The sequence below is a fragment of the Suricata suricatta genome, chromosome 12 (genome assembly GCF_006229205.1).
Source record: "Suricata suricatta isolate VVHF042 chromosome 12, meerkat_22Aug2017_6uvM2_HiC, whole genome shotgun sequence".
Taxonomy (NCBI): Eukaryota; Metazoa; Chordata; class Mammalia; order Carnivora; family Herpestidae; genus Suricata; species Suricata suricatta.
In genome coordinates this window covers 54,040,483-54,062,222 of record NC_043711.1, presented here as the reverse complement: position 1 = coordinate 54,062,222, position 21,740 = coordinate 54,040,483, and the positions used below count along the sequence as shown (strand labels likewise).

Here is a 21,740-nt window from a genome sequence, read left to right as displayed (position 1 = left end):
GCTTCTGGCTCTAAGCTGATATCGCTGAGACTGCTTGAGATTCTCTCTCACCCCCCCTCTCTGCCCCTCCTCCTTCAAAATAAATAAATAAATAAATAAATAAATAACTTTTTAAAGTTAAAAAAAACACGACTAAGATGATTTCACACACACTGGAATGTCTGGAATTCACGACTGACACCAACTGATGACCAGGATTATAGCAGTGGGAACTCTCTTCCAGCAATGGCTGGAAGTTTGCATATGTGTGAAATGGTGTGGCCCCTCTAAAAACCCAGTTAGTAGTTTCTTAAAAAGTCAAATGTAGAACTAATGCAACCTAACACACATCCATACAAAAACCTGTACACAGCGGCACCTGGGTGGCTCAGCTGGTTAAGCCTCCAACTTCAGCTCAGGTCATATCTCGAGGTTCACGAGTTTGAGCCCCGCATGGGGTTCTGTGCTGACAGCTCAGAGCCTGGAGCCTGCTTCAGATTCTGTCTCCCTCTCTTTCTGTCCCTCTTTCACTCACAATCTGTCTCCCTCTCTCACAAAAATAAACATTAAAAAAATAAAACCCTGTACACAAATGTTTTAACACCTTTACTAATAATTGCCCTAGAAGCAACCCAGATGCCCTGCAACTAGTGAACAGATAAACCAATGGAAGTACGAGCCCTACAATAGAGTAAAAAGAAACCTGCTACTGATGGACACAATAACATGGGATGAATCTCAAAGCCAGTCTTGAATCTCCACACTGTGTGATTCCAATTATAGGACATTCTAGAGAAAACAAAGCTGTAAGGACAAAAAAAAAAAAGTATCAGTGGCTGCCATGGGCTAGGTTGGGAGGTCAGGCATCGACTGGGAAGGGGCAGCAGAGAATTTTCTGGGAAGCCGGGGATGTTCTATCTTGATCTGGGAGTTGGTTACAGGATATATACATGTGTAGAAATTCATCAAACCACGTTTGAGATCTGTTTCCCTCTGTGTAAATTATATCTTAATTTTAAAACCAAAATTTTAAAACCAAAGTGGGTGAAAAGCAAGCCTCCAGGAGGGCAGCGCTGGGGGCGGAGTCCGGTCGGGGGTGGACCCCTGGCCGCCAGGCCGCCGGCGTGGGAGGGACCCGGGGCGCAACCCAGGGGAGGGCGCAGGCACCCGGCTCCCGCTCCACACCAGGGATCCGGCTCGCTGCCGGTCGGAGCCCAGGTGTGTGGCGGCGTGCGGCAGCGCCACCTCCGCGTCCCCCGGACTCCGTCTGCGTCCCGCCCGCCCAGGCCCAGAAAGGCCGGACGCGGGCGGGCCAGGGTGGGCCGGGGTCCATTGTCCGCACGTCCGCTCCAGCTCGCTCTCTGCCATTGTCCCTGGGGTGGGACCGTCTGCCCGAGCCGGGGTCAGGCCTGTGGAAGCGGGAAGGAAGCGGGCAGGGGGAGGGGTGCCTAGGTGGCTTGGCGAAGACGCCTCGAGCCCGCACGGACCTTTCCAGCGTGGCCCGCCAGCCTGGGGCCGTCGCGAGCCCGCCACGCCCCTCGCTCCGCACGTGGCGTGCAGCAACCGGTCCCTAGAAGGCGGGGCCACCATTAGCTGCCAGCCCCCCCCCCCCCCCCCCCCCCCCCCCCCCCCCCCCCCCCCCCCCCCCCCCCCCCCCCCGCCCCTTACTTACCCCCATTTCCTCGTTGGGGCCTCGAGCTTCTCAGACACTACAGACGCTCCGGGACAGGGACACTCCCTCGCGGACAGTCAGTTACCTAGGAGCAAAGCTGGGGCGGGGGATAAAGGAACCAGGGACACACATTTCTGCCCTCGCCAAAGGCCCCGCTCTGTGCCAGGCCCAGTGGACACACCGGGAAACCAGGCAGGCAGGTCCTGTGCACAGGAGCCCCCGTTCCGGATGGGGAGGGGAAGTGGGGTGCCCAGCAACAAGGCAGCGACGGATAAATGAATGCAAACCTGGGGAGACTTGCGCAGGAGGTCTCCTGTTAATTCAGGGGGTCGGGGAGGAGGGCCGCGTGGGCAAAGGCCCCAAGATGCGAGAAGACGCCAGGAGGGTTTGAGGCCAGCGGGCCGAGGCACGTGGGGAGTAGCAGGTGAGGTCAGAAAGCGCCTAGTGGGAGCCCAGACTTTAGGGGCATGGCCAGATTTGAGGGTCCAATCTAATGAGTGGACAGTGGGGCTTGGACCGGTTGCTTGCTGAGAAAAGGAGGCAGGGCGACTTTTGTTCTAGGCATGCTCTATCTCTTGCCTTCTCCGGGCTAAGTTTCTCTAGTTGTAGAAAGCGTCTGGTATGGGTTGAAAGTTCTGAAATTCCGACTTCTTTCAAACCTAAGGTTAATGTGACTTCACAGTTTTTCGTACAAGAAATATGCATGCAGCTGTTCACGGAGGTAGACGCACTTAAACATGCTGAGAAATCAAACCGGCACAGCCAGGGACGTCCTAGGTGGGAGGCTGTCGCTGGGCCTATGGCTGGACCCCGGGACAGTAGGAGCCACGGCCCGAGGCGGGGAGTTTAAAGGACTCGGACATGAAGGGTGCGTTCCCCGAAACAACCACCAGGCGGCGACAGAGACCAGGCTTGCTGCATCAGTTTGTTTTGAAATCCTTTCAAGTTACAGAAAACTTGTGAGAATAGTGTAAGAGAACTCTTGGACCCCCTTTTAGCCCTGATTCACCAAGTTTTAGCATTTTTACCCACTCTCGGCATATTCAAGTCCCCCTCTGAGCACCAGAGAGTAAGTTGCAGATGTGACGCCCTTGAACCCTAGAACCCTTCAGTGATTTCTTCCCAAGAACAAGGGCATTCTGTTATACAACCACAGCAGAGTTTTCAAGATTGGGTGATTTAATCACGGTGCGATACTATTTTTTAACCTGCAAAACCTTATTCAAATATTGCCAATTGTCTCAAAGAAGTCTTGTATAGCAACCATGGCCAGGATCCATTCTAGGACCACGTTTAGTTGTTCGCTTTTATTTTTTAATTGAAGTTTATTCACTCAGTTTTCCTGGCCTGAAGTAATTTTAGAAGATGGATATAGAGAGTTCCAGCCTCACCGTTCTCAAGTGAATAACTCTGGGCGTTGGAAGTACCAGGTTCTGGGCAAAACTCAGGGGAGAGGCTAGAGGGGCCAAAGAATGCACTTGCATTCTGCGATGGAATCTTTTCTTTCGCCCTTCTTGGCCTGGCCCATTTTCCCAGTCCTTTGGCCATGGGGATCATCATCGTCACCCACCACAGTCTTCAAATGGGCCACTGACTCTCTGCGAATTTGGGAAAGAAAGGCAAATACCCCCAACTGAGGACAACAAAAGGCCAATTGGAAGTCCTGTCTGGAGAGGACATAAGGCTCTAAGGGCTGAGAAATCCTCTAGCCAGTCAAGTAGCCCCCATGTTGTGCTTGCAACAAAATTGCAGCAGGGCCTAATCCTCTAGTCAACTAATAGAGATTAAACACAATTTCTTTAACTTTCACTATGAAAAATGGAAACATACACAAAAGCAGAGGAACCAGTATAATGAATGCTTATTTACCCATCACCTAGTTGCAACAAAAAATAAGGCTTGATGATGAATTACTATTGATGTTTGGCATAACATTCAAAAGGAAATTAAAATAATATTAGAGTCACATTACTGCAATACTACTCTCTTTCTTTTCTGTTGCCTATTTATGTGACAAGACCTCTGAGTGTTTATGCCTGTAAAAATGAGAACTAGGAAGAGATGAAGCTGGACACTGTCTCATCATAGACATAAGGAATATCTATCCACTGGTTCACAAAACCAGGGAAATCTAATCCACTCATAAAAAATACATTCAAGTAACAGTTTGTTTAATAAATATTTATCGACATATTTGTGTTGTTTTGATCAGTTGCATACTAATAATATTTGTAATGATAACTTTCCAGAATAACATTTTTTAAACTTTTTAAAATTTTATTTTAGAGAGGGAGAAAGGGGGTGAGTAGGGGAGGGGGCAGAGAGAGAGAGAGAGAGAATCTTAAGCAGGCATCATGCTTAGCACAGAGCCTGATGCCAGCCTCAGTCCCACGACTCTGGGATTATGACCTGAGGTGAAATCAAGAGTTGGACGCTCAACCAATTGAGCCACCTGGCACTTCCAGAATAACATTTTTTAAACACTTAAGTGACTTATGTTCACAGAACACTTTTTTTTCTTTAAAATTTTTAAAAATTATTTATTTTTGAGAGACTGAGACAAAATGTGAGCAGGGGAGGGGCAGAGAGAGAGCGAGACACAGAATTCGAAGCGGGCTCTAGGCTCTGAGCTGTCAGCACAGAACCTATGAACCAGGAGATCATGACCTGAACCAAAGTCAGACGCTTAACTGACTCAGCCACTTGGCATCCTCACAGAACATTTTAAATTTTTGAAACTTCACTTTACAAATTTTTGTAACTATGTTACTTTGTAGTTTTTGCTACATAGAAGTAGAATCATGTGATCAGGTATAAGACTATATTACCCAAGGCTGAAACTTTGTGGGGACTGTGGAATTGAATTCAAGTTTCAAAATATTAATTATTTTGAATAGTCAACATATTCAAAAATAATGAGGTAAGGGACACCTGGCTGGCTCAGTCAGAAGAGCACATGACTCTTGATCTCGGGGTTGTGAGTTTGAGCCCCATGTTGGGTGTAGAGGTTACTAAAAAAAGGATAAGAAATTAAAAACATGTTTAAAAAGATAATGAAGGGGGCGCCTGGGTGGCTCAGTCGGTTAAACCTCCGGCTTCGGCTCAGGTCAGATCTCACATTCGTGGGTTCGAGCCCCGCGTCAGGCTCTGTGCTGACAGCTAGCTCAGAGCCTGGAGCCTGCTTCCAGTTCTGTGTCTCCTTCTCTCTCTGCCCCTCCCCCTCTCATGCTCTGTCTCTCTCTGTATCAAAAATAAATAAAACATTAAAAAATTTTATAAAACGATAATGAAGTAAAACTTCATAAGTAAAGAAGAGCTTATTCATGTACTTTTTATGTGGGTGATGTTGGGTCACGACACTCTTTAGAATACCTGGAAATATTACCAATAGTGATGAAGCACAATGTCAATATTTAAAATATCCTGGGGCACTTGCATGGCTCAGTTGTGCATCCGACTCCTGATTTTGGCTCAGGTCATGATCCCAGGGTCGTGGGATCGAGCCCCATGTCCAGCTCTGCACTGAGCATGGAGACTGCTTAAGATTCTCTCTGTCTCCCTCTGCCCCTTTCCCCCATGGCACTCTCTCTCTAAAAATAGAATTAAAAAAATAGATAAATAAAATTAGATATCCTGAAAAGCACATTCTTTACTTCTGATTAAACTTTAAAATATTGTTGACGCCAACTTTAAATTGTGTGAGAGGATGCACAGTGTTTCCAAATTCCTTTGGGGTGCCCACTGGTAAATCAGTTTGCAGTTCTCCGACAGATGGCACCAGGGAGCTGGGTCTGAAATATGGGAGCCCATTGCATACTGGCCTCCCTCCAGACTCAATCTCCTCTGGTATTTGTGCCATAACTGGGAGATTTCTAGTTCAGTCACTGACCATTTCACCCTCAAACCTCCCTTTCCAAAGCTGGAAGCATCCTAAAGTGCCCTCATGGGATATGTGTCACAGGACACCAGCCATCACCTATCCACTGGGGGACTGTGGGGCCCTGAGGAGAGGAACCCAGACCCTTCCTGTCCCCCTCATAGACTTGGGGGTGCTGACAGGTGTGTAAATGTAAATGCACCCCGGAACTCACTGTGTGGCTGTTACAGCGGCCCAGCCTAGCCAGTGGATACTCAGAAAAGGGAGTGAAGACCACTTTGCTGGTCTGTATGGGGGATGTGGTAAGAGGAGGATTGCTCACGGAAGACTTCTGAGAAGGGGCGCTCTTGAAGGAAGAACAGAAATTTCCCAAGTGGACAGAGGGACAGAGAAGCAGGGTGAACAACACGTGCAAAGGTGAGGAGGTGACAGCAAGTGGCTGTAGCAAAGGGTACACATGGGAGCAGGGCTTCCAAACAATATAGCAGAAACCAGTGCACTGAGCCTGTACTATCCCTGTCAGGTTCTGTTCTGGTCACTTGGATGGATTAACTCCTGAAACCCTCGTCACCTCATGAGACTGGTGTATTATTAGCTCCGTTTTCCAGTGAAGTTGAAGAGGCAGTGGGAAGTGAAGGGATTTGCCTCGGGTCCCGGGGAGTGGGACTGGGGTGGAAGAAAGGCTGCCTGCTCTGCCCCCACCGAGTGACTTCACAGAGACCTCCCCCGGAGTCCCCACTGCTGCGCCTGTGCTGGCCAGTGGGCTTTGCAGGATGAGCCAGGCCTGGGGATGACCTGCCGCACACACATGCCAGCTTCCTGGGGTGGCAGAGCTGCAGTCATCCAGCTGTGGCCCGTCTGGGCTGAGCTTCATGGAAAGCAGTAAGATGGCCCCAGAGTGACCGTGCAGCAATTCCACGTGGCCCTGGTGTATCTGTTGCACCTCAGGCCCCTTGGCCTCCTCTGCTCTCAGCTGCCCACTGAGCGGGAGGCAGACAGGCAGGGGCTGTGGCTCTGTTCCATGGTTTTCCTCTCCTATTTCTCTTCTCTTCGCTCACTCACCCCTACTATCTAAAAATCAAGGCCTCACCTTGCCCATTGATTCCACCATTTTCTACCTGGCTTATATTGGGCGAATCTTCCTGGCTTCATTAGCAAGATACCATACAGATTAGATTGGGTCCCATGAAATTACTGGTTGTTGGGCAATCTTCAGTTAAGTATTGGAAATTTCACATAGTTCTATCTACTTGCATCTAATAAGGATACGAGGAGGATGAAACACAATGATACAAATAATGACTTGGCTCCCAGGACAGAAAAGCACTGGACAGTGTTACCTGTGCATCCATGCAGGTGTCCTGTCAGAGTGCCATGCTGGGGTTAAGGACACAGAAGGGAATAAGAAATGGTTTGTGTGTGTGTATGTGTGGAAGTTTATTTATTTTGAGAGAGAGAGAGAGAGAGAGAGAGAGAGAGAGAGAGAGAGACAGTTCAAGTCGGGGAGGGCAGAGAGATGGGGAAAGAGAAATCCCAAGCAGATTCCACACTGTCAGCACAGAGCCTGATGCAGGGCTTGAACTCACAAAACTGAGAGATCATGACCTTTCCAAAACCAAGAGCTGGATGTTTAACAGACTGACCCACCCAGATGCCCGCCCCCCCCAGAAGTGGTTTGTGTTTTAAGGAGCTTATGGGAGACACATGAATAGACAGGTTCGATCAGGCCAAAAGGGAGGAGTAGTTAGAATTACATGGGCACATGTGACAGGTCAGTGCATGGCGAGGACAGCGTGTGCTGTGGCATGTGTTGTCCCCTGTCCTTGTTGGCCTGGGGTCTCCCTGCCAACAGCTGTCCCGTATGAACTTCATACTCCTCTGCATCTATGACTCCAAAACTAGGACTGACCGGTCTCAGGTCCCAAGGCCGACAGTCCCCTACTGAGAACAATGGTGACTCTCATGCAGACTGTACGGCTAAAGTGAGGGGAGGGGTGGTTCTGGAAAGAAGGGTATCAGCATGCAATCCTTTCTGGATCAGCCATCACGTGTGTCTCCTGGCCGCAAGTAAGAAGATCTAACTCAAATGGCTTTCACAACAAAGGATATTTGGTGACTCATGACATTGTGAGGTTCAAGACATGAAATGGCTCTAAGCGTGGCAGCCACCAGGAGCCTATCCATGTCTTGGCTTTGTCTCCCTCCCTCTTGACTTCATGCTTTGCTAGACAGGCTGTGCTTGGGGAGGCTCTGGGCACACACAAGTCTTGTAGGTAGCAAACCTGTGGGAAGAGTCCTTCTTTCCCAACAGCCAGCAAGAGCCTCAGGGCTGACTCTGAACGACCTGCTTAGATCACTTGTCCAACTCTGGAGCCAGAGGTCATGTGGGATTAGTGTACTTTAACTATGGGGAGTGAGAATGGGGTGAGTGTTTCGTGAAAGCCGACTCAGTCACCGGGAGAAGGGAAGTGATATGGTAAAACCACACATAAGCCAGTAGAAGCCATTCAGTGAGGCAGGTGCTGCAACAGAGAGCAGCGAAGGCAGGGACATCTGAATGTGCGAGGGAGTGGGGACAGGCCTCACCGACTGGCAGTGCAGGACCTCAGAAAGTTACATATAGAGTGACCATATGGCCCAGCAATTCTACTCCTACATGTAGATCCCAAAGAGCTGAAAACAGATACCCAAATAAGTACCTGTACATACACTTACAGCACCTTATAGCAGCATGATTCCAAACAGCCAAATGGTGGAAAAAACCAAAGGGGTCATCAGCTGAAGAATGGATAAACAAATTGCGTCCTATTCAAACAGCAGAATATTACTCAGGCATAAAAAGGGATGAAGTGATGACACATTCTACAACATGAACTTAAAAAAATTTTTTTTTTAATTTTAGAGAGTGAGCCAGTGCAAGAGCACTTGGGGGAGGGGCAGAGAGAGGGAGAGAGAGAATCCCAAGCAGGTTAGTGAGGAGCTGGATGCAGGGCTCAATCCCATGATCCTGGGATCATGACCTGAGCCTAAAATCAAGAGTTGGATGCTCAACCAACTGAGCCACCCAAGTGCCCAGTGAATGGACTTTTTAAACATGCTAAACTCAAAGTAGCCAGGCACAAAAAGTCACATATTGGATGATTCCATTTCACCCCCATCCCCACTCCGGATACTTTAATTATCTTCTAGATGATTCTCATTTAAATGAAACATCCAGCACAGGTAAATCCATAGAGACAGAGTCCAGAATGGTGATTAGGGGTGGGTGGAAGGGGAATGGAGAGCCAGTGCTGAATGGCTTTGGGCTTCCCTTTTGGGGTGGTGAAACTTTTCAAACCAGATAGAGACAGTGGTTCCACTTACATGGAAGCTAACTTGGCAATAAATTATTAATAAAAAAAAGACTGGTTCCACAATACTGCAAATGTACCAAGTGCTACTGAATTGTTCACCTTAAAACTTTGGTTAATTTTACTATGTGAACGTCATCTTACTAAGAAAGGAGCACTTGCTCAGAAAAAAAAGTCACAACGGACAAATAATGCCTGCTATCTGGTATTTACCTCAAATGGATCCAATTTGAGGGGTTGGGGAGTGAAGGGCAAGAACAGATGAACAAGGTTGACTGCAAGGTGGTAATTGTTGATTTGGGTTCATTCATCGTTTGCCTCTCTGAAAGATTCCTTAATAAAGTTAAAGAATATGAGCTTGCTAGGCAGACAAATGAGATGTGGGGAGGTCTTTGCAAGAAGAGGAAAGAGCGTATGCAAAGGTGCAGAGGAATGAAGTGGCACCAGACATGGCCTGAGGAGGGTGGGACACCTGGGTGAGGACCTGGCGAAGACCAAGTCCCAGGTCACACAGCCAGTGGAAGGCCAAGCCGCTTGCCTTTTTTCTTTCTTTCTTTTCTTCTCTCTCTCTCTCTCTCTCTCTCTCTCTCTCTCTCTCTCTCTCTCTCTCTCTCTCCCTTCCTTCTTTCCTCCTTTTTCCTTTTTCCTTGTTTATTTTTTTGAGAGACAGAGAGAGAGACAGTGTGAGCAGGAGAGGGTCAGAGAGAGAGGGAGATACAGAATCTGAAGCAGGTTCCAGGCTCTGAGCTGTCAGCACAGAGCCCAATGCAGGGCTTGAGCCCACAAACCGTGGGATCGTGACCTGAGCCGAAGCTGAACGCTTAACTGACTGAGCCACCCAGGTGCCCCTTTTTCCTTTTTAAAAATAAAGTTGGGGCACCTGGATGGTTCAGTTGGTTAAGTGTCTAACTTGAGCTTAGGTCATGCTCTCCCAGTTGGCGGGATGGAACCTCCCCCACCCTCCCCTTAAAGAGCCTGCTTGGGATTCTCTTTCTCCCTCTCTCTCTGCCCCTCCCATGCCAAATAAATAAATACACATAAAAAAATAAAATCTTGGTTTTAAGTAGAAAAGTCTCGAAGCTGCGAGGTCAGCAGTCGCAAAGCTCAAGCACATATCTTCTCTTCTTGGTGGGGCCTCACTCAGAACCCATTTAATCTTACTCTGGACATGGTTCTGAGTTGGGATATATGGAATCCCACCCCATGGTAGAGGAAAAGCAGTTTTAGATGGGAAATGAAAGTCTTTTAAGTAAGGCAAGCACTTGGGATATAATGAAATGTGATGGCTGTAGCCTGGGTTGGGAGGATATAGACAGGAAAGCTAATGAAAAGAAGTATTAGAATAAAAATACATAGTCATCAAGGAAATGCAAATCAAAACCACAATGAGATACCACTTTACACACACAGGAGGGGTATAATTACTAAGTCAGATATTAACAAGGGCTGGTGAGCATGTGGAGACTGAGGGCTGTAAAATGATTCAGCCACTTTGGAAACAATCTAATAGTTTCTCAAAAGGTTAAACATAGTTACTATATGACCCGGCAATTCCATTCTTAGGGAAATGAGAACATATGCTCATTCAAAAACTCGTGTATGAATGTTCATAGTAACATATTCATAATAGCCAGAAATAGAAAAACCCCAGATATCCACCAACTGATAAATAGGAATGTGGCATATTCAGACAATGCCATATTATTCAGGAATAAAAGGAATAAGGTACTGAAACATGCTACCATATGGGTGAAGCTTGAAAACACCCTGAAGAAGCATCTCAAAGGACCATACATTGTAGAATTCCATTTATATGCAATGTCCAGAGTAGGCAGATCTACAGATAGAAAGGTGATTGGTGGTTGCTTTGTGTTGGGAAGAATGAGAGAAGTGGAGGGTGACAGCTAAGGGGTGCAGGGTTCCTTCTGGAGGGATGAAAATGTTCTGGAATTAGTGATGCTGGAGTACAACTCTGTGAATATAGTAAACACTACTGAATAAAACACTTTAAATGGATGAATTGTGTGGTTCTGGGAGTTTTAGCTCAGCACATTAAAAGAAAAGCCTTACTACTAAAAAAAGATATAAAGGTAGTCAAGGATATTTTAGTGCAGGGACAAGAGTGTCACACTCTAATAATCCAAGTGTGCTCTTCTGGGCTGACAACCTGGTCATGGTGATAAAATGAATTTCCGCAGGAAGTGTGTCAGATGCTTTGGAAGATACCTACTGAAAATGAGTAAGAGAAAAAAAATGTCCAGTGTTTAAAGCAGTGTGAGTCAGGGTCTCTATTAAAAGAAGACTGTCAAGGACCGCCTGGGCAGGCCGAAGGATGCTTCAGGGATTTAGAACACTTGGGAGGTTATGTCTTAACATGCACAGATGACACACACTCTTTAGTTTGAGAAAAAGATTCACTGGTAAATTCAAATTTTATGTACACATATTTTGGGAAGCAAATAAAGCAGTCTTCAAAGAAAACATTAGACTCTATTATGATAGGACATCTATTTATTTTAGGGCATATACAATGGAGAAAAACTTTGTTGATGTTTGAAATTCTTAACATTTTGTGCTTGAAACATCAACTATTAAAAGTACATTTTTTAGAGGCACCTGGGTGGCTCAGTCGGTTAAGCATCCAACACTTGATTTTGGCTCAGGTGGTGATCTTGTGGTCATGATTCGAGCCTGTGTTGGGCTCCGACATGAACATGGAGCCTGCTTAAGATTCTCTCTCTGCTGCCCTTCTCCCCGGCTTGCTCTTTCCCTCTCTCTAACAAAAATGCATTTTTTTAATGGACATGAGAAAATTTTAAGCTGCCTGTAACTACTTCCTTCATAAGAGCTCATTGTAGGTAAGAACTTTTAATCATTACAATAAGTGAAAATCTAACAAAAAGCAGCACACTTAAGAGCATTGGCCCAATTATCATTTTAATGCTTCCATTAGTGTGCTCTACTTTACATTTAATTTTCTCTTTTAGATCACAAAATGTTTCAAACAGTAAGAGAATACAACATCCATGCACCCACTGTCTTACAGACGTTTTGTTACATTTGCTTCAAACCGGTCCCCTGACTTCCTGTCCTACCCCTCCTTCCCTGTGCACAATCCTATTATGATCATACCCCCAGATTTCAGCCACAAATCCATTCATCCTGTTCCAATATTTAACCTTTTCAGTGGTTATGGCCAATGCTCCTTAAGGAGATTGATTATGAGCTGCACAAAAAGTGCCAAGAGTACATAATTTGCCTTCTCAAGCTTACGCAAAGTCTGAAATCAACAAATCTTGACTCCTTGTCCAGTAAAATGGAATAGTAGAAATAGCATAGGCTTTTAAAAAATGCTTATTTTTGAGAAAGAGAGAGACAGAGCATGACTGAGGGAGGGGCAGAGAGGGAGACACAAAATCCAAAGCAGGCTCCAGGCTCTGAGTTGTCAGCACAGAGCCTGATGCAGGGCTCAAACTCCTAACCCATGAGATCATGACCTGAACAGAAGTTGGACACTTAAACCGACTGAGCCTACCAGGCGCCCCAAAATAGCATACGCTTTAGAGAGGCAAAATCATCTGAGCTCAAATCCTGACTTTGCCATTGATGCAATGACCTATTCTTGAGGAAAAATCCAAGCTCCCGTTTTTTTGTTGGCAACATGGAAATTATACCAGCTCCTCTTCAGAGCAGGTCTAAAAATTGCCTGGCAAGGAATAGGGATTCAATAGTGATTTTTAAATTCTGCCTATTAGGGGTGCTGGGTAGCTTAGTTGGTTAAGTATCTGATTCTTGATTTCAGCTCAGGTCATGATCTCATGGTTTGTGGGTTTGAGCCCTGTGTTGACACTGTAGAGACTCCTTGGGATTTTCTCTCCCTCTCTTTGCCCTGCTTGTGTACTCTCTGTCAAAATAATAAATAAGCTTTAAAAAATTCCACCTTTTAATGAGCACCTGTTAAGTGTCAGGCATCATTCTTTACATTGAAGACATAACCATTAACACCATGTCCCTGCCACTGTCCTGATTAAGAAAACACCAGTAAAAGCATTAGCCAATTGTATATGCATCCATTTGCGAGTTTTTGTTCTCTATGGCTGTGTTCTTTTCTTTTTGTTTGGGTTTTCTTGATACATACAGACTTTTCCGTTTCCCAAAACAACTTGAGAACCAGGGCTAGCCAGGGACAGCCCACATTCTGGCTACTTGGCCCATTAGGTGAGAATGAGAGACAGCATGTAAATATTAATACAAAAATTTAAGTAGGCTTCACACCCAGTGTGAGCCCAACGTGGGGCTTGAACTCATGACCCTGAGATCAAGACCTGAGTTGAGGGTGAAGAGTTGGATGCTTAACTGACTGAACCACCCAGGTGCCCCAAGACAGGATACATTCTGAAGAGAGCCAGATGAAAGAGGTCCCTCTCAAGGAATTCTTGGTCTATTATTAATGATATTAGTAACTGAGACCATGTGTGGAGCACTGATTTGAGTTTAGGTGCTCGGTGAGACATTTTACAATTATTTCATTTAATCCTCACAACCATCTAAGGTATTGTTTTTTTTAAAGTAATCTCTAAGCCCAACGTGGGGCTTGAACTCACAACCCCAAGATCAAGTCACATCCTCTACCAATCAAGCCAGCCAGGTGCTCCTGCTCTAGATTTTAACAGTGTCTCAATACCTGTTCAAATGTAATCTTCTAAAGGAAAATTTGGCCAGCTTAAACTCAAATTCATAAAGGCAGAGGGACTAGATTTTGTCCAGTACTCTTGCTCTAGGATTGAAAGATTCTAATGCCAAAGGTAACAAAGATTTTTTAAAAAATAAGAATTGAAGTCTGAACTTCTTATACTCCCAGCTCTTATATATCAACAAAAAATTTTAAACTCCTCCTATTATAGGACCAAAAGGCAAAAGACCAAACACCTCAGGCAGCATTTCTCAATCACCTGACAGACTTGGACTGGATGTTTTGAAAAAGAGACTACTGGTTCCCTTTGAAATGACAAGGCTGGGTGCCACCTCTCAAGACCTTTGATGGCTTCTCTTGCAGCACAGGGTGAAACTCTGGCAGGCAAGGTATTCTAGAGGCCACTACCCTGCCCCAGCCCCTACTGTTTTTAACTTGGTTGCTGATTCACATATTGTTCTAGGCGGCCTATTAGTCCCTCGAGGCTCACATCCATTGCTTGAACAACTCACCTTGGCCTTTTTCACCTCCATGGCTTTAATACTATTTCTTCACTTTGGAACACCCTTCTCAGCCACCTCTACCCATCCAGAACCATCACGTGTCAGCCCAGATGCCACCGCCTCCTCCACTGAACTTTTCCCAACTGCCCTGTCAGAACTGCTTCCTCCTCTCCACTCCCACACATGGCTTCTGACTCTATTACAACATGTATTTCATTCTACCAACTTCCTTTTCTCTTGATTTAGCACATTTCCACAGTTCAGTCCTGCACACAGTGGCTCTCAAATGCTGTTGGATGAGTGAAGGGCTGAGCTGAACAGGCTGGATCAGCTGCTGAGGTCATATCCCCTCTGGCAGCGGGGTGTCCTTTTGACCACCAGGCCTGGGAACCCAGGCTTCAGGAAAGCCCAGTAGGTGGTCCGAGCTGGGTCCAGAACCCCTTCTAGGACAATACTAAAACAGAAAATGATCTGTTATAATCTGGTATTAGAAACATTATCCATTCTTCATTTCTCCACAGTGGACCTATTATTTTCATTTTTACAAGTTTTGATATTTTTAATTAAAAAATAGACAATACATTTCACATCCAAGAGATTCATATTTTACAGAAGTCAAGCCTGAAAGCACCCCCATTCCTGCTCCCAGAAGTGACTACCTGAGGAGGGCTCAATGTTCAGTTTCTTCAGACTTACATACATACATTTACACAAACAAGAATATTTTCACACAAACAGGAGACAGTATACTATTTCACAACTGGCTTAAAATTTTTTTTTCTTTTAAAGAGAGAACGAGAGAGAGATAGCAGGGGAGAGGATCAGAGGTGGGGGAAGAGAGAAATAAAATCTTAAAATTTTTTTTTTTAACATTTATTTTTGGAAGACAGAGAGAGAGAGAGAGGGAGAGACAGAATCTGAAGGAGGCTTCAGGCTCTGAGTTGTTAGCACTGAGCCCAGTGCAGGACTTGAACCCACAAACCGTGAGATCATGACCTGAGCCAAAGTTGGACCCTTAACCGACTGAGTAACCTACATACCCCGAGAGAGACAAAATGTTAAGCAGGCTCCACGGTCAGTGTGAAACCCAGGATCAGGACCTGAGCCAAAATCAAGAGTTGGACGTTCAACTAGTTGGTACTGAGCTACTAAGGAGCCCCTAACTTTTTTCATTTTCATTTAACCCAGGTTTCAGTTTCCTTACCTAGACACCGAGGACATTGCCTGTGTAAGACTGTAGGGAAAAGTGAAAACTGCATGCCAAGGAGTAAGCATCATGCCTGGCATTCATAAGTACTCAATGTGAGCTACTCTTCTACCTAGACTTGAGGTCACAGCTGATTAGGTATTTAGCTTAGCTCACAGAGTTTAAATACAGTAAATCTGAATCATTTAGGTAAAACATATTTTCTAGTTGGCCATATCCTCACCTGTCTCCCCAATCTGTCTTCACAACAGCTTTTCAGATTTGTTACCAGGCTTCCACTGTCCCATTTTTAATGAATGAAAATAAAACAGGCTCTGAAATTATGTATTACACATTATATAATTATTACAGTCAGGCCTGTTCTGTGTACCAGTTATGCACTGCACAATGTTCACAGTGTAACCCACTGTGGGTTTGGGCAATGTACAACCTGCACTTCTGTACATGGCAGCCTGGTCCACAATTCAAGAAGTTTGAAGCATTCTCGCAGCAATTTTAAAAAGCTTTCACAAGAGGCACTCTTTATTTTTACAACATGCACTAGGCAGGATCAAGGTGGGAATACCTTTAGCATTTAGATGGTATTAGAGGCACAGAGCTAGCCAAGCTGGAAGCATGGGCCCAAATAGCTTGACATTCAGATTGTGGCTGTGAAGAACCAAGTTATCAGGTCCCTGCTTGGTACCCTGTCAGAGGCAAGATGAAAGATTCTCAATTTCCAGAGGCTTCTCAGTGATCAAGGAGAAACCGTATTAAAAATTACTACCGCTAGGGGCACCTGACTGGCTCAGTTGGTAGAGCATGTGACTATTGATCTTACAGTGGTGAGTTGGAGCCCCATGCTGGGCATAGAGATTACTTGAAACAAAACAAAACAAAACAAAAAACTGTCGCTATAACAAAACCATAAATGGAATTCAGCTAAATAATAACCCCTTACATGTATATAAAACTTCAAATGTTGAATGTTTCACAAAAGTGTATTTGTACAAACAATAGTGACTATTGGTAGCTACACTTCTGAGTGTAGCATAATGCATACAGTTGTCAAATCACAGTACACCTAAAGCTAATGTAACATTGTGTGTCAGCTATACTTCAATTAAAAAAAAAGAATGGACAGGAATTATTATACCTATTTGGTCATCACATGAATTTGAGGGGGGTGCCATACTGCCTCTAAAAAAACTCCCTCCAAATAACTAAAGGCAGTCTTACCTACCAGTTGAAAGGGACTGTGTCAAAGTGACAGTCTGAAATGTGTGTCAAATCCTGGGAGACAGTAACAGCCACCCAGCTATCAGTTAAGGTCTCAAAACATGTGTGGGCATGCACAAAGCTTCTAATCCACAAATTGGTGGAAAGTTTTCAAACTGATAAACTTGTGAAGGGAAACTGCAATAAATATGCAGAAATAAAGAGCAAAATAAACCTGAGTCCAACCACCTCGTTAATAGCTGAGGTCTTTATTTCAATTTGTATGTACAGTAAAAGTGCTGCTGAGAATGTGCAGCAACCAGACAGAACATCAATGTAATTCTCTCTCAACAATTAGCAGCTTAAGATCTATCGACTACAGTGTTAATGTTCACACGTTCACAAGTGTCATTTCTGTACTTTTCAATTCGTGCAAGTGAGTTTTTATTCTTACACACTTGATAAAACACACAGTCTAGTAGTCAGTCCTACGGAGGGTATCACCTAGCATACACAACACACAGACAGAAATGTTAACTCTTAGAGCCACATTCAAAATTCCCAGTTTCATTTGGGGGTGGGAACCATAATTTTGCCTGTGTCAATTTGCTGATTATAATATTTGGTTTTGTTTTGGATGCGTATTTTCCAAAGCTGAAAGTCAGCCCCTTGTTGGGAGCTCACTTGGAATTCAGCATTTCATCTGACTGTATCTCAAAGGAATATGAAGTCAGAAACAAAACCAAATGCAGTGAAGACCACATAAAAATATGCTCCTTATTAGGGCATGGCTAGCAAGGAAGGCTTGATCCCAGTATTCTTCTTGGTTATTAGATTTTCACCTCAGTTGGGTGAAGGGGGTACAGGACAGAAAGAAGACCCCAGTCAATGAAGTGTAAAACTTAACCTACTTTTGCTTCTTAAGGAGCCTGAGGAGTAGAAAGCCTTCCTTGCTAGGATGCATGGAGTATATACCAAGGAGTTGAAATTGGAGCAGACAGAAGTGCCCTTCAATTGAATCCTAAAAAAGGAAAAATGTTAGTTATTCTACAGCCTGAACAGAGTCACCCAGGCTACCATAGCCAGCCTCAAGCACCAGCACTAACAAGTAATCCAGGAATGCTTCATTTCAAAGGGAATGCATGTAGTCTTTAAAAGAGAAGAAGCATTAAAGCAGAGGGAAACTTCCACTTACAGAACAATTGTTAAAACAACCATTGGAGTGAGATTATAGAAGGGCTCTGAATAGATGAGAATCTAGGAAAAGCCACAATGCAAAGAAACACAAAGGCAACAGGTTTGGGCGGCAGGAAGTGGGGGAAGGCATGAAAACAGGTGCATGGTGACAAATAGCATTAAATGCAGACAACTGTTGGGCGTGGTGAAGAATCAAGGGACAACACAGCTAGAAAGCCTTTACTGTGCCTGGCCTAGCCTGTGGCTCCTTCCTAAGACAGTTTCAGAGAAGATTGTGGGCAGTTAGCACAGGCCTGTTTGGCTGGGAGCTCAAGGATCTGGTCTGTCCACAGGCGAAAACCTTCCTTTGATAGAAATTGTCCCAACACAAATGGGAGCAATTTCAGTCCATCTATCAGTGTCTTTCAGTGCCCACAAAAAACTTAGTAGCCTCTACACAGTTTAGGGGACTCAAAGGTTCTTAGAAAAACTGGAGGATTGTGGCTAGCGCCTCTTTTCTATAACTTTGTGGGGCTCTCTTCCCTACTCTGAGTGATTAAGGTAAAGCAGAAAGTTAGGAGAAACTATGCTAGTTTGACAAGGTCATGGTGTCCTTTGGCACTCCTGCCTGAAGTCACTGCAATATTTTTAGGCAAAGTTAACATTTAAAATACATAGGCATGGGAACAATTTGGTTTTGGCCTGAACATGAATTGGTTCCAATTCTTTTTTAATAGAAAAATCATCCCTGTGGTCCCTGCTCTGGGCACTAATTTTGAGAGGTCAACAGAGCTAACAGGTTGTATTACAATCATCTGGGGATGGAGTGAAGATCGGGGTACCTGAGTTAAAATATCAAAATGGTTATGGAAACAACATGCTGACTCTGAGAAGGCCAGCCTGCCAAAGCCACAGGAGGCTGGAGCTGTCATGTAAACCATCCTCTCAGACAGAGAAGGCAATGCTAATCCAGTTCCAGAAGAATTTCCTCGGATGGGAAGAATTGGCAAAGCATGCTTTGCTACTCTTTTCAGGGCATATTATGTGGCCCTTGCTCATCACCTGGTTGCACAGAACTGAGGCCAAGAGGGAACAGCATTTGCGATTCAATACTACAAAGAGATTAACCAAGCTTTCTAGATATGCTCTAAAGGCCCAGTCCCATCCTGGGAACTGGTTACAGCATGGGAAAGGAGGCTCAGTTCTTTTTTCTAAACTGTCTAAAAGTCCACTGAGCACAAGTACATTAGTCAGTCAGTCTAAAGGACTAGGAAGCTGACAACATTTCACACCCCAAACTTGGGTCCTTCGAACCTTTTCTGTTCTTCAGGGAGAATCACCTTCACTTGATTCTCTCAGGCAGACAGAATAAAGCTTTGAAATTAAGGATGCTGGGGCCAAAATGCAGAAAGAAGATTCCACATCACTTTGGTTTCAGTAATTAGGGGGTGTTAAGAATAAATTAAGGAAACACGAGGAATTATGTATGACTCTCATAATATAGTCTCGATTTTTCCTAAAGATAACCCCAGCCTAAAATCACTGGGTGAACATTTTCTTGGGGCAAAAAAAATCTCTATCCTATCATGCTGGTTTGTGGAAACAGCCTCCTCCTCTCCTTGCACACCCCTCTCCTCTCCAACCAAGCCAAGCCCATGAAGTGATGGGGTGGGGGCGGCAGGACACCAGAAAGCAGCAGCAGCCAGAGGAGTAAGTTTAAGCTGCATCTCAAATCAAGGGCATCAGAGAGGAGCATTGATAGCAAAGTCTTCCTTTACTCAAACTGTTTCAAGACAAGAGGGAGCAGCACACTTAAATATTCACACATTTCTTCATTTAAAAACATTACTTCTTTATTTCAAAGGAAAAATAAAAGACCCTCCCAACCCTTTCCAAAAAAACCCAATAATAATAATAACAATAATAAAAAATCCTATTAGAAACCATAAGGAAGCACTGAGAGTTTGAGTATTACATTCTTCAAGTATGCTGTTCGGATTTTTTGTTTTTTAAGTTGGTGACTATACACATTTAAAAAAACCTTAAAAGTGCAGCCAAGGGATTTTGCTTAAAATTAAGTATTTAGAGGGCTACTTCAAAATACTGTAGTAGGGCTCTGCAGTGATCCTTTGGGGCATGATGCTGTCACTTTTGCATCCTAGCAAAGGTTAAGGGACCAGGTTCAGAAGTGACCATACTTCCAGGGTTAGCGTGAGTGGCCAGGTTGGGTGAGAAAGCCAGGGAGAGCTCCAGGTGTTCTTCACGGACAAGGACAATCCACCCTGAATCCAAAAATTCAGACATGGAATGTGGTAGGATTTCACAGTAAAGTTAGTCTGGGAGTGGGGTAGGTGTTGAGCCCAGATGAGGCAGGGTGTTAGGTTTAACTGGTTTCCCTAATCAGGTTTTTGCATCTTTTTAGTGGGTTTTAGTGCAGTCCTTCAAGCCACAATTTAGAATGCCCTTCAGTGTGCTCCAGATTGTTGGTTCATATTAAAGGACTGTTTTAAGATTTGCATCCCAAGGAAAATCATGCTACATAAAAATGATCCAAGATTTTTGCCCAAAAAACTTCTTGGATAAAATCTAAAAAATACTATTGCAATTGCGTCTCTTGAAGAAAAAAACATTATTCTAAATGTAAACAGATTCACTCAACTCTTTTGTTGTTGTAGAAAACTTCAGAGTAGGTAAGTTGCTGTCTAATTCTTCGCTGCATGCACTCGCCAGAGGGTAGGGGAGCACTGCCTTCTTGTGCCAGCATCATCTGGGGGAGGAAAAGAACCGTTCCACGTAGCTGAAGAGGGCATCCCAGTGCTTCCAGAGAAAGGCAATGAAAACCACAAGGAATAAAGTGCTGAACGTCCTATTGCGAGTCTTCATGAGAGGAACCACGCAGTTGGCTACCGTGGAGACAAAGACCAAAAGGACTGCCATGACTGCCAGAAGGATGTTGATGAGTTTACCCAGAAGGTTCCGGGCAGTGGCATTCTCCAGCCCTTCCAGCTGTACCACCTGCTGCTGCTGCTGTTGCAGCTCCATCTTGGAGATGCGGGTCTGGCATGCCTCCAGGGCCTCCTGTGGGCCAGAAAAGGGAATAGTTAAGCCTTCTGCGCATACGCACTCCAAGTAGCTGACATGCCCTTTGAGCAAGCCAGATGCACCTTGAGCTATGGCAGTGATTTTAAATATGCAAGTCCTTGTTCAAGCAACTATTATTCACCTAAACGGCTCCACTGCATTCCTTGTGGGATGGCTCACAGGTAGTAGCAGCCACACTTAGATTTGGTCTTAAAGATTTAAAAAAACAAATTTTTAAATGTTTGTTTGGTTTTGAGACAGAGAGAGAGATACACAGAGGGCTAGTGGGGGAGGGTCGGAGAGGGAGACACAGAATCTGAAGCAGGTTCCAGTCTTTGAGGTGTCAGCGCAGAGCCTGACGTGGGGCTTGAACCCATGAACTATGAGACCATGACCTGAGCTGAAGTTGGAGGCTTAACTGATTGAGCCACCCTGGTGCCCCTGGTCTTAAACATTTTAATGACAAGACTTCAAATATACTATTTACTTTTTTTCCTTTTAAAAATCACGAATTTAAGTTGCATAGGACAAACATACTTACTCCACATAAAACATTTCAAATAGAACACATAGTTCCTCTTGATACTTTCTTCAAGTCTAGGTCCTAATCTTAACGTTATACTGTCAATTTATCGTGTCCATCCTTTCACTTACGTTTAAATGTATAGATATTTAAGCCTAGGGAAGTGTATGGAATTATTTTTTTACTTTCTACCTTAATATAAGTAGTATCATAGTATAGGAACTAATTCATAACTTGATCTTTCACTCAATACTGTGGGTCCTGGAGATCCTTTCTCTGTCAATGTGTAGAGATGCACCTCATTCTTTTTACTGCTCTGTAGCATTTTACAGTATGAGTAGGTATTTCACAGTTTATTCAGCCAGTTCCCAAGTGGCAAGATTGAGGTTATTTCCAACTTTCCTACCATAACAGCTGGAACATGAACATCCTCCGGACACCCTTGTACATACTGCCCCGTGTTTTCCAAGTTAAGTAAATCA

The 21,740-nt window shown here is 44.6% G+C and overlaps 1 protein-coding gene across 8 annotated transcripts in view; it reads right to left on the bottom strand.

The window, feature by feature from the left end:
* Positions 1–13,473: 13,473 nt before the first annotated feature.
* TMCC1 (transmembrane and coiled-coil domain family 1) overlaps positions 13,474–21,740 on the bottom strand; it is a 190,418-nt gene continuing 182,151 nt past the window's right edge. For 4 of the 8 annotated variants that reach the window (XM_029916463.1, XM_029916467.1, XM_029916468.1 and 1 more), the window contains exon 4: positions 16,728–20,732. In XM_029916463.1, the coding sequence (XP_029772323.1) occupies positions 20,418–20,732 (315 nt within the window). In that variant the 3' untranslated portion in view covers positions 16,728–20,417. Of the gene's footprint in view, positions 14,529–15,828; positions 15,968–16,727; positions 20,733–21,740 lie in introns of those variants that run through there. The other 4 variants (XR_003900805.1, XM_029916466.1, XM_029916465.1 and 1 more) reach the window with 4 other exon arrangements.